The sequence below is a fragment of the Juglans regia genome, chromosome 6 (genome assembly GCF_001411555.2).
Source record: "Juglans regia cultivar Chandler chromosome 6, Walnut 2.0, whole genome shotgun sequence".
In the NCBI taxonomy this organism is placed as follows: Eukaryota; Viridiplantae; Streptophyta; class Magnoliopsida; order Fagales; family Juglandaceae; genus Juglans; species Juglans regia.
In genome coordinates, this window is record NC_049906.1 from 30655873 (window position 1) to 30667747 (window position 11875).

The 11875-nt window shown below is 36.5% G+C and overlaps 1 protein-coding gene across 1 annotated transcript; it reads left to right on the top strand.

Moving 5' to 3' along the window:
• The first annotated feature begins 5674 nt into the window (after positions 1 to 5674).
• LOC108979137 lies at positions 5675 to 7009 on the top strand. The gene has a single exon (XM_018949734.2). The coding sequence runs from the start codon at positions 5675 to 5677 to the stop codon at positions 7007 to 7009; it is 1335 nt and encodes a 444-aa protein (XP_018805279.1).
• Positions 7010 to 11875: the final 4866 nt, after the last annotated feature.

The following is an 11875-nucleotide window of genomic DNA, read 5'->3' on the forward strand; positions in this document are numbered from 1 at the left end:
ATACAATTATTAATAAGTATCTTAGTAATGAGGACATGAGTAACAACACCGATGAGGAAGGAGACTCTGATAATTAGTTCTATACAGAAGAAGAAATCTTAGTCACTCAGAGTAATACAGATACTGATGATGAACTATAGTGAATATACTTTATTGTATACCAAATTTATGTATTTATTCTCTCTTATAAAATAAAGTTTATATGTTAAGTAATGCAATAGATTCACTTTTTTGTTTATTATTCATTTATTATATGAATTGGTCTATTAGAATATATGGATTTTGCAAGGGCTTTGGTTTAGAGATTTATATAACTCCCAAAGCTCTTCCCCCATTTGTGAAAGGTATTTTTCCGTCATAAAAGAGTGTTATCAAAACAATTGGAGGTACCATCACTCTTATTGAAAAAAAAAAAATAGTTTTATTGAGAGTATTTTATATGTGACATATTATTCTTTTAATCAATATATAAAATTGTACCTACATAAATAATTTTTAATTGGACACATTATCTTTTTAATCAATATAAAAAATGGGCATACACTTTTTTTAAAATTGATTAAAATGATAATATGTCTATAACTTCATTCTAAAAGTTAAAAGCGTACGTAATAAATGTATGTACACTTTTCATTTTTAATTAGATACATATTATCTTTTTAATCAATATAAAAAAAATATACGCACACATTTAATTTTCAATTGGACACATATTATATTTTTAATCAATATAAAAAATTATATATACACTTTAACATTTAGAATGAAGTTGAGACATATTATCATTTTTTATATTGATTAAGAAATTATTAAATTATAATATGTCTTGAACTCCATTCAAAACTTTATAAGTGTATGTGCAATTTTAACGTTCTATAGTTCAAGTTTCATGATGTGTCACACTAGTCCTTTGAACCTAATTAATATCAAGTTTCTTATCAAGTATGGTTGACTTATTATCAACATATGAATTCAGTTATTCTTTATATCGTTGTTATATTAATATATAGCTAGTCATGTTTCTATTTCATCTTCTTTGCTAGGTTTTTCTTTTGTATACATCCAGTGTATTTGGTTACACATATTGTTATTAATATTTTTTTAGTTATAAAGAAATATTAATATATAGTAGATGAGAATTCTTTTAAAACCATATAATCCAATCTCCACAAAAAACACACGAAAATTCTAGTATTTTTATTTTTCTTGCTTTGCTAGTTTTTTAATGGCATCTTCATATTTATTCCTAATTAACTAATGATATATTTGTTTGAATGATTGTGAACTTTATATCTAGATTTTAGGTAAACATAGATTATGTTTGAGAAAAAGAAAAGAAAAGAAAAGAAAAGAAAAGAATGGCACAAAGGAAAAAAGTGGCACAAGATTTTGTCATATATTGAGTTAACAGATTAAAAAAGTGGCAGATCAAGAATCCTACATTTTCTCTATATATATATATAACAACCAACCATGTGAATCAAGGGAAAAAGGCACGGCACGTTAGTCCTTAATTTTCTCTTTAAGAGAGTGGGTTCACTAGGTTGACAAATTCAACATTAAAATGAAGTTGGCGGCAATGTGCATTCGGCTGGCACTAATTTTTTTCCCTCCAAATCTCATTTTTATTCTTTGCCTTTATTTCCATATCTCCCACCATTTTCAGAGCAGTTTTTTATACGTATGCATTGCCTTTTGTACGTATTCCTTACCTTTAGTTTCTTTCTCCACCAATTCTCATTGTATTTTTTTTTTATGTATTCATTAAACTTTCTTAATCTTTTTCTATCTTGATTGCTACTACACTTCATCGATTACTTTATCATTTTTAGGTAAATCTCTATAAATTTAGGGTTGAAAACGAGTCAAGTTTGAGCGAGCATAGAGTGTGCGAGCTCGGCTCGTTAGAACATTCGAACTCGGCTTGTGTATGAGGATAATGAGTTCGAGCTCGATTCTGTTAACGAGCCGAGCTCAGTTCGACTCGAGCTCAGCTTGCTAAAGATCTGAACTGGATAGGAAAGCACAACATTAGTGAAAGAAAAAGAAACAATAAAGATCAACCGGAAAAGATCGAAACACGATTTCTTCAAATATATCAACATCTGTTCAGATCTACAAGAAAATCGACAACTGAAATAAAGGTTTTTAAAAAAAAAATAACATTAACTTAGATTGAGATGTCTCCCATTCGCTCACCCAAAATCCATGTCTCCTCTGACAAAAGCCCTCCCTTAAGACCAAAAGCCACCCAAACGGTGCCGGAAAGGTTGTCGGAAAGGGTACCGGTCTGGCCATATTTCTGAAGATGGAAATGAGTTTAGGATTCTCACGGGAACAAAGTGATGGACACTTCTGAACTGTCGTAGATCATGAAGTTAAAAAAACTAAGGTGATGAAGCCGTTCCATTTTCAACAGCCAATGAAAACTCTGATCAGTTTACGGGAGGGAGGGAGAGAGAGAGAGAGAGAGAGAGAGAGAGTACGTGCCTTTCTTTGTTTTAGGTGAGTGAATGGACAAAAAGACTTCTACCACAAGTTTATGACAATTTTTGAATTTCGGGAAGTGGAAATGCAGTAGGCAAAGGAGGAGAAAAAAATAAATAAAACTACGTGTGCGCATAGGTTATTTTTTTATTTTTATTTGTGTGATCAACTGCTTAGACATATCTCGTGGATCCGTGCTAGTGTGTCTTAAACATCATAAATATTAAATTGTTAATAGATCTTGAAAGAGGCAAAGCAAAGTTTGTCGGCAAACTTTTCTGCTTTGATGTGTACCCATCCATCCATTAGTTTATTTTGCAGGTCCGAAGCTATTTTGATGAAGCACATGGGTGCTTTGAAAAGGGTAGTATATTTTATTGATTTTTTTTTTTTTTCTAAACAAGTTAAACGTAGCATAGATAAAGTAAGCGGTTACAAGGATACAAGATTCAGTGGGGTGAGAGTCCCCAACAATCTTTTCAAAACAAACAAAAAACAGCACCAAAATAAAAATAAAATAAAATAAAAAAAGGGGGTAAGTCAAAAGCTTGACTCCAACCCAGTCCCACAAGGGGATGCCGCTCAAAAGCGGTTTTAACATAGTCTGATAAACAGACTATAAACCCATAGTCAAGAGGGGTGCACTGCGTTTTGTTGATCTGGTCCAACTGTAGAAGACTATCACGACCACATCGTCTTGATCGCTAGTTAGGGAAAACAGGAACATAGGAAAATAGCAGCTAGAAGACCCGATACACCGGCAAAAGACCGCCACCGATGATAGTGGCTCGTGTATGGCACGCGCCACACTGAGCAAGAAAGAAGCAGGCGGATCTGAAAGATCCGAGACCGCTGGCCACTGTGGTGCCGCGTGTGGAGGCTGGAAATCCCTTCTGATGTGGCGGCGCGTGAGGCCTATGCGCAATGTAAGCCGTGCATGAGCCATACGTGCCACTGATCTGGACAGTTTCCTTCCTCCATCCGACAGATCGGCGGTTGGGGAGACCATTAGAGAGTCGCGTGGCAGTCGGAAAGTGTTGGCAAGCAGCAAATCGGAACAACTTGTTACTATCACCGGAAAAAGTTCAAAAAAATTGAAAATAAGCCTATTAACTAGAGCTGGGCGATCAGAGAGAGGGAGGAGACGAAGCTCCACCCCCCTTCTGAGTGGTGGTGCTGTGATAGCTGGAAACGGGAGAACAGGAGAAACGGGAGATCATCGTCACTGTTATATTATCGTCATTGAGTTTTGTCAATAAATATAATAATTTAAAGAGTTTATTTACTCTGATATATCATTCTCTAATTATCAATAATATTTTTTGATCTCCAAATAATTTTAGAATTGATTCCTTTCATATTTTCGGTCATACTTTTTTTTATAGAATAGTTAAGATTCTTGATTATGTTTGGATTAATTCATTATCTTTATTGATTGAATTATTTACTGTAATATTGCGCCAATAGATATATTAATTCATACTTGTATTAATTTATTTTATCATTCATGTTATATTTTCAGGTATTTCATATATACTCGTACCCGCCGCCAGATATGGGTGGTTGGATAATCTAGTTATCGGCTTGGGTAAAAAAAATCTTTACCCAACCGACCCCCTTACTCCTCGGACTCGTCCGGTACAACCAATCAATTCACAGTAAATATGAATTAGGGCGAAAATACATTTAAATTTTAAAAGTTCTTTAGAAAAATACTTACAATGCTATAATATAATTTTTGAAAGATCACAGAGGTGCTAGAAGTGGCAACACAGCAACAAAACAGTGCCAAATGTACTGTGGCCGTGGGTCTCAAAAACTCACTTTTGAACGAGAATAAACCAAGACCCGAGATTGCTAGGATATGGCTTAGCGATGTCGATGAAGCTAGTGGTGGTGGTGGTTGGCCGTGGGTGGCTGCGTAGAGGGTGTTTGAAGTTCAAAAATACCCAAAACGGAAATGAAGTTAGATGTATTTCACCGTGGCGGATCGGAGCTAGGGTTAGGTGCATTGGTTTGCTAGGAGGTCGATGATGAAGTGGTGAAGAAATGATGGCCGGAGGTGGCGCGACGACGGCGCGTGAGCAAAGAGAAGGTCGCGGCTTGGTGATCCGCGTGGGGGCTAACGGCGACTAGGGAGGAGCTAAGATCGGAGGGGAGGGGTCACCGGCAGGTGGGGAAGGAGGGGAGGGGAGGAGCTAACGGCGACGCATGGCGGTGGCTGGGTGGAGAAGATGGGATCGCACGGGGAAGAGAGGGAGGAAGCCTTCACACGCGAGAAGAGCAGGGGAGAAAATGAGGAGAAAGGAAAAGAGAAAAAGAAAAAGTGAGGAAAAGAAATGAGGTTCAATCTTTACATTTTGGGTCACAAAAATGATTAATCGGAAACGGTTTCAAAACAACAAGTAAAATAAAATAATTCAAACGTAGTGATTAAATGAAAATAAAATAATTAAACCCAATAATAAATTAATTTAAAATAAAGAGAAATTTAAATGCCTAACAATTATTAATATTAACGAAACATGTCAAATTTAATTTTCACAAATTAAAAATCATAAAAATAAACCCACTAAAATATGAAAATTTAAAACAAGAGAATCAATTTTTAAATTAATAACAAATAATCATTCAATTAAAAATATACTAAAATACTGGGTGTTACATGCACTGACTGGGATCAAAGAAGCACAATCACATGCATTCTAGAAAATTCACATTGAAGGAGACTCGCTACAAACAATCCATGCAATTCTTGGAGAAAATCACCCAACAAATTGGGAAATGGAAGCAGTCACCGACGACATCAAATTCACTCTCACAGATTTTGAAGCTTGGTCACCAAAAAAAAATTTATCGATCCAAAAATCGATGTGCGCATAACTTAGCACAATGGACATCATCCAATTTATCTGTTTCCACTATCCCTATCCCATCTCCACTATCCCTATTCCATCTCTGCTATCCTTCCTTGCATTTCACAATTTAATAGTGGTAAAGACCCCCGTGTATTTAAGTTCGTTCTTGTCTTCCTCTCGACTTGAGAACTTTCTGGTGAGAGGGAAGTTTTGTCCTTCACTTTTGGTGGAAGGGATCTTTGCCTTGGGCAAGTTTTTTACCTGCTTAAATTTTCTGATATCTCAGTTGGTTCGTGTTGCTTTACGTCTGGTTTGGAGTTTTGGTTCAAATGGATGAAGAACTTTCAGAATTATGGAGTAAGTTTTCCTTAACTGAAGAGGAAAGGTATGAAATTGTAATCACTGACCATGACATCGAGAATAATATGAGGAGAGGGAGGTTATGTATGGTGGGGAAAGTAATAGCTGATAAAAAGATTAATAAGTATGCGTTCAAGAAAATGATGTTAAAAGTGTGGAAATCTTGTGATGAAGTGAAAATTCATGAGGTAGGAGACAATCTTTATGTGTTTGAATTCCAAACTGAGGAAGATTTGAATAAAATCTGGGGAGGTCAGCCTTGGTTATTTGATACCAATCTGGTTTGCATTAAAAAATTTGATGGTATTACTCCAACAGCTGATCTGAATTTTAATTCCACTACCTTGTGGGTTCAACTTGGTAATCTACCTCTCGGATGTATGAATAAGGAAATTGGTAGTAAGATTGGATCCACTATTGGTAAAGTTATCGAGGTGGAGGCTGATTATGATGGGAATTGCTGGGGAAAATGGGTTAGAGTGCAAGTTGAGGTTGACTTAATTAAACCTTTAATAAGAGGGAAAATTATGGAGCTGATGGGACAGAAAAGTTTTATTCCTTTTAGATATGAAAGGCTGCCTAGGTTTTGTTTTAAATGTGGAGCTATTATGCATGGTGTGCAAGGATGTATTGGGAAACATAAACACATGGAAGACACAAAGGATTACAATCTGCAACAATATGGATCATGGTTGCGTGCTTCAAGCTCTGCTGCAGTTTCCAGCTATGGCAGCAGCTTAGGTCCATCCTTCCCTTCTTTTTTAATGACAGGGTCTTGTAATAAAGGGGAAAAACTAGCTCAAAAAGACATTCAGTTGGTTGAGGTAGAGTCAAGTAAGGAATTGTCAAAACATCATACAATAGAAGAGGACAAAGCAGACAATAATGTTGGCCAGTTTCAAAATGAGGACTTATCTATTTTCAACAAGGAAGCAGAACCAAAAGAGTTAATACTTGACAGTTCAAAGCAATTACCGGAACAGTTAGCAGTTCAACCTCTATCAACTGTAGTGATGCCTAGTCAGCCTGCTCAATTAGAACACCTGAAAGATCAACAAAAGCTGGATCCAATTGAGCACATTCCTGAGGTATGCACTACTAGATGGAAGAGAAGGACAAGGGGAATGCAAATTAATGAAGATATGAAACCTGCTACTCCTGCTCATAGGAAGAGAAGAAATGAGGATGAATCTGATATGATGACAAAGGAAAATCAGCAAGATAGTAGGGGTAAAAAACAAGCTTTATTATCGGATTTTGATATATCAGCGGAGGCTACTAGTCAGCCCCGCCGGGAGAAATGAGGCTTCCAAGTTGGAACTGCTGAGGGCAGGGCAACCCTCGGACAGTTAGAGATTTTAGCCTGTTGGTTAAGATCCACAAGCCTAGCATTTTGTTTCTTATGGAAACAAAATTGCAAAAGAAGAACTTAGATGCTTTGAAACTGAAATTGGGATTTAAGTGTTTATTTTTTGTTGATAGTGTGGGAAGAAGTGGAGGTTTGGTTTTGTTTTGGGCAGAGCATGTACACATCAATATAAGCACTTAATCACAAAGACATATAAATATGTGGGTAGTTCAACCAGCAGTTGAGTGGATGCTCACTTGTTTTTATGGAAATCCTGAAACAGAAAAGAGACATGAAGGGTGGGGTATCTTGAGACATCTAAATCGTCTTCAGCCTAAAAGATGGTTATGTCTAGGTGATTTTAATGAAATTTTATATCATAGTGAAAAGTATGGAGGGGCTAGAAGGGATGAAAAACAGATGGCAGACTTTAGAAGTGTTCTGCAAGATTGCCAGTTGAAGGATTTGGTCTGTATTCAAGGAAAGTATACCTGGTCAAATTTAAGAGATGATCATCATTTTACTAAGGAAAGGCTTGATAGAGTCACTGCTAACTCTGAGTGGTGTGTAACTTTTGGTGGGGGTGAGGTTAAAGTGTTAGCATCACACTCTTCAGATCATTGTCCTCTTTTGATGACAGTTGGCCAACAGGATGATTGGAATAGGCAACCAGCTCATCTTTGTAGATATGAGGATAGTTGGTCTTTGTTCTCTGATTGTGAGGAGGTTATTACTCATGCTTGGCATATACATGGCAACAACAAAGAAGGTCTTTTGAAGATAAATACAAAACTTGAAGGCTGCTTACAGATTTTGAGACAATGGAGTTACCAAAAAGAATGGGATTCTCGAGCCAGTATCAATCAGAAAAGGAAATCCCTTCAAGCTCTGCAACAATCTGTTACAGCAACATCACTTCAACACCTCAAAGATTTGAAAAAGAAATTGATCATCAGCTGGAAAGAGAGCATGTGAAATGGAAACAAAGGGCTAAAGAGATCTGGCTGCAACAAGGAGACAGAAATACCAGGTTTTATCACCTTTGTGCAACTCAGAAAAAGAAAAGAAACAGTATATCTAAGATTAATGATGAGAATGGAAGGACAATTTCAGATTCCAAGCACATTGGAGAAGCTTTTACTCAGTATTTCAAAGAGCTTTTTGCAACCTCCAATCCCATAAACATGGATAATTCGATGCAGGCAGTTAAAAAGAAGGTTAGTCAACAAATGAATGAAGCTCTTTTGGCACCTTTTAGAAAAGAGGAAATTGAGGATGCTGTTTTTCAAATGGGACCACACAAAGCACCAGGACCTGATGGGTATGGAGCTTGTTTTTACCAGAAATACTGGTCTGTGATAGGGGAAGAGGTCAGTGAAGCTATTCTCAATTTTTTAAATTCTGAGCATGGTATGGAAGAAATCAATTATACCTATTTAGTGATGATTCCCAAATGCAGAAACCCTATACACATGACTGACTATTGACCCATTAGCCTTTGTAATGTTCTTTACAAAATCATCACTAAATTGTTAGCCAACAGACTCAAACAGATTCTGCCTTTTATTATCTCTCAAAACCAATGTGCCTTTGTATCTGGTAGACTAATATCAGACAATATTTTGGCTGCCTATGAAATTTTGCATTCCATGAGGACTAAGATGAAGGGTCAGAAGGGATAAATGACTTTGAAATTAGACATGAGTAAAGCCTACGATAGGATAGAATGGAAGTTTCCAAAAACAGCTATGTTGAAGATGGGTTTTGATCTGAGGTGGATTAAGCTTATTTTGAGGTGTATTTCCTCTTCCACTTTTTCTGTGTTGATTAATGGTGTCCCTCAAGAATCTTTTAAACCCACTAGGGGATTTCAACAAGGCTGTCCCTTGTTTCCTTTCTTGTTTATCATATGTGCTGAAGTGCTAACTGATCTATTAAGTGAAGCAGAACAGAAAGGGCATATTAATGGGGTTCCTATGGCCAGAGGACAGATCAAGATGACCCACTTGTTTTTTGCTAATGATAGTATGTTGTTCTATCGAGCTACCATTCAAGAGTGGGTTAATTTAAATCAGATTTTATACAACTATGAGCAGGCCTCAGGACAAAGGCTCAATAGAAACAAGACTTCTTTATATTTTATCAACAACACTAAGCAAGCAACAAAGAATCATTTGTTACAAGTTGCTAATATTTGAGCCTCATCAAACATGGAGAAATATTTGGGGTTGCCATCAGTCATTGGAAGATCAAAATTGGATGCATTTCAAGGAATAATTGAAAAAGTGAGTAAAAGAATGGAGAATTTGAAGGTTAAGTTCCTCTCAAAAGCTGAAAAAGATATTCTTATCAAGGTTGTGGTCCAGGTTATACCTACTTATAGTATGAGTGTGTTTCTTCTTCCAAAAACTTTGTGTACTAAGTTGAATTCTTTGATATCTACATTCTGGTGGAGTACTCAGGACAAAGGAGCAAAAATTCATTGGAAAGGCTGGAACTGTTTGAGTAAAAATAAAGCAAGTGGGGGATTTGGTTTTAGGGACTTGATGGCTTTCAATTTAGCTCTATTGGCCAAACAAGTTTGGAGAATTCTTAATAATCCAACAACTTTAGCAACAAGAATTCTTAAAGCAGTATATTTCCCACACAAATCTATTCTGGAGGCAACAGTTGGGTTTAGACCTTCCTATACTTGGAGAACTCTCAGTTCAGCAATTAATCTTGTTAAAGATGGCATGATTTGGAGAATTGCTAATAGGGAAGATGTGATGATATGGCAAGACAAGTGGATTCCTACTACTGAATCTGGTAATGTAAGGTCTCCAGTGAACTTTTTGTCAACAAATGTAAAAGTGTCTGAGCTCATTGATCCAGTTACAAATTGGTGGAATTTACAAATGTTCAAGGATATTTTTTGGGAAGAGGATGTGCAACAGATTGTAAGGATTCCTGTAGCACAGACTACCATTTCAAGAGATAAGAGGGTGTGGAAGCATACAAGGAATTGTTGCTTTACTGTTAAAAGTGCATATCATCTTTGCAAGCTGAGGAAAGATCAGAAAAAGGTGAAAGTTCAACACAAAGAGTGCACAAAGAATTATGGAAGCAAATCTAGCAAATGAACACAAAAAATGTTGTTAAAATGTTTATGTGGCATGCTTGTAATGATGCTCTACCCACAAAGCAAAATTTCTGCAAAAAGAAAGTGATAAATGAACCTATTTGTCTAATCTGTCAGCAGGTAGAAGAAACTCCAGCTCATGTAGTGTGAGATTGCCCTTCTGCACAGGATGTGTGGATGTTAGGAAGTAAGAAGGTTCAGAAAGCTGCTTTTACTCATAAAGAGTTTGGATAAATTTTTATGCACATGTTTCAGAGACTAGGTAATTCAGAAATCTCCCTATTTGCAGAAATAGCTAGAATGTTATGGATGAGAAGAAACAAGTTGATTTTTGAAGATAGCTTTATAACCCCATCCATTCTGATGATGAGAGCAACAAAAGAGTACAATGATTTTCAGCAGCTATGTACTCAACAAATCAACTCCAGAAACAATGATAGAATGGCCCAAACAGATGTGATTTATTGGCAACCTCCAGAGACAGATTGGATAAAAATAAATTGAGCTGTTGCTGTTAGAGAAAGAGGAAACAAACTTGGAGTTGGGATTGTAGTTAGAGACTCGGAGGGAGATATACTGGCTTCTTGCATGCAACCACTACATTTTTGCCCACAAGCTGACATAGCATAAGCCAGAGGGTTAATTTCAGCTGTCAAGTTGTGTACTGAGTTGAGTTTGCAAAGAGTAATCTTTGAAGGGGATTCACTGCAGGTTGTCAATGCTGTGAAACAGAATGATCAGAGTTATGGTATGTTGCAATGTCTTGTGAATGATGTGCATTTCATCTTGACTGGTATTACTTGGAAGATAGAACATGTAAAAAGGGATGCAAATCAAGTGGCTCATTTGCTAGCACAGAAAGCACCGATGCAGAGTTGTGAGCTTTTTGATGTTGATTGTATAAACAATAATATCACTGATATGGTTATGGTTGAGAAGCTTAGAGCAGGTTGTGGTACAAGTGGGATAGGAGTAGCACAGTCGCATGTCAATGTACAGCCAATTTCTAATCTTGCACTTTTAGATCATAATGTTGTAGTCAATGTATAGCCAGTTTCTAATCTTGCACTTTTAGATCATAATGTTATAAATTATGGTAGTGGAGTGTATGCTCCTGACCTTTTCAATGTATTGGCTGAGGGCAATAATGTTGGTTGAATGAAAGTTGATGTTTTTTAAAAAAAAAAAAAAAATTCGTTCTCCATCAGACAATATTTATCTGTTTCCTTATTAAAAAAAAATAAAAACTATAAATTCATTTTAAAATAATTACTTAACAATTAAGGTAAAAAAATAAAAATAAAAACAATCAGGCAATCGGTGGCCACTTTATTGGGAGAAGCATTTCTCGTATAAGCTATGATTATGCCGTTTCATTTAATTGCATTTATTCCCGTCTTCTTGAAGAAGCCTGGAAGTTTGTGTATAAACAATAGTTCTATAAGTAACGCATTATTTCTCCTTTGTCTTTTACGTAGAGCGAGAAGCAAGCTTGTAGGTTAAAATGCTTCGTCTTCGTCCTCTAGTGCTTTTCATTCTGCTCACGATCGTACTCGCTTGTCTCTCTCCATCGAATTCGGGCGAATACACCCTGGCTGGCGCCTTAACAACGTCCAGCAGCAAAAGCGCCACCGAGGTCCTTCACCATATATCTGCTCCGCGACGCTCATTATTGTCGAAGAAGGCTCCTCATGAAGCCAC

Coding starts and splice junctions, on each gene's coding strand:
- LOC108979137 (XM_018949734.2), top strand. CDS start 5,675: ATGGATGAAGAACTTTCAGAATTATGGAGTAAGTTTTCCTTAACTGAA.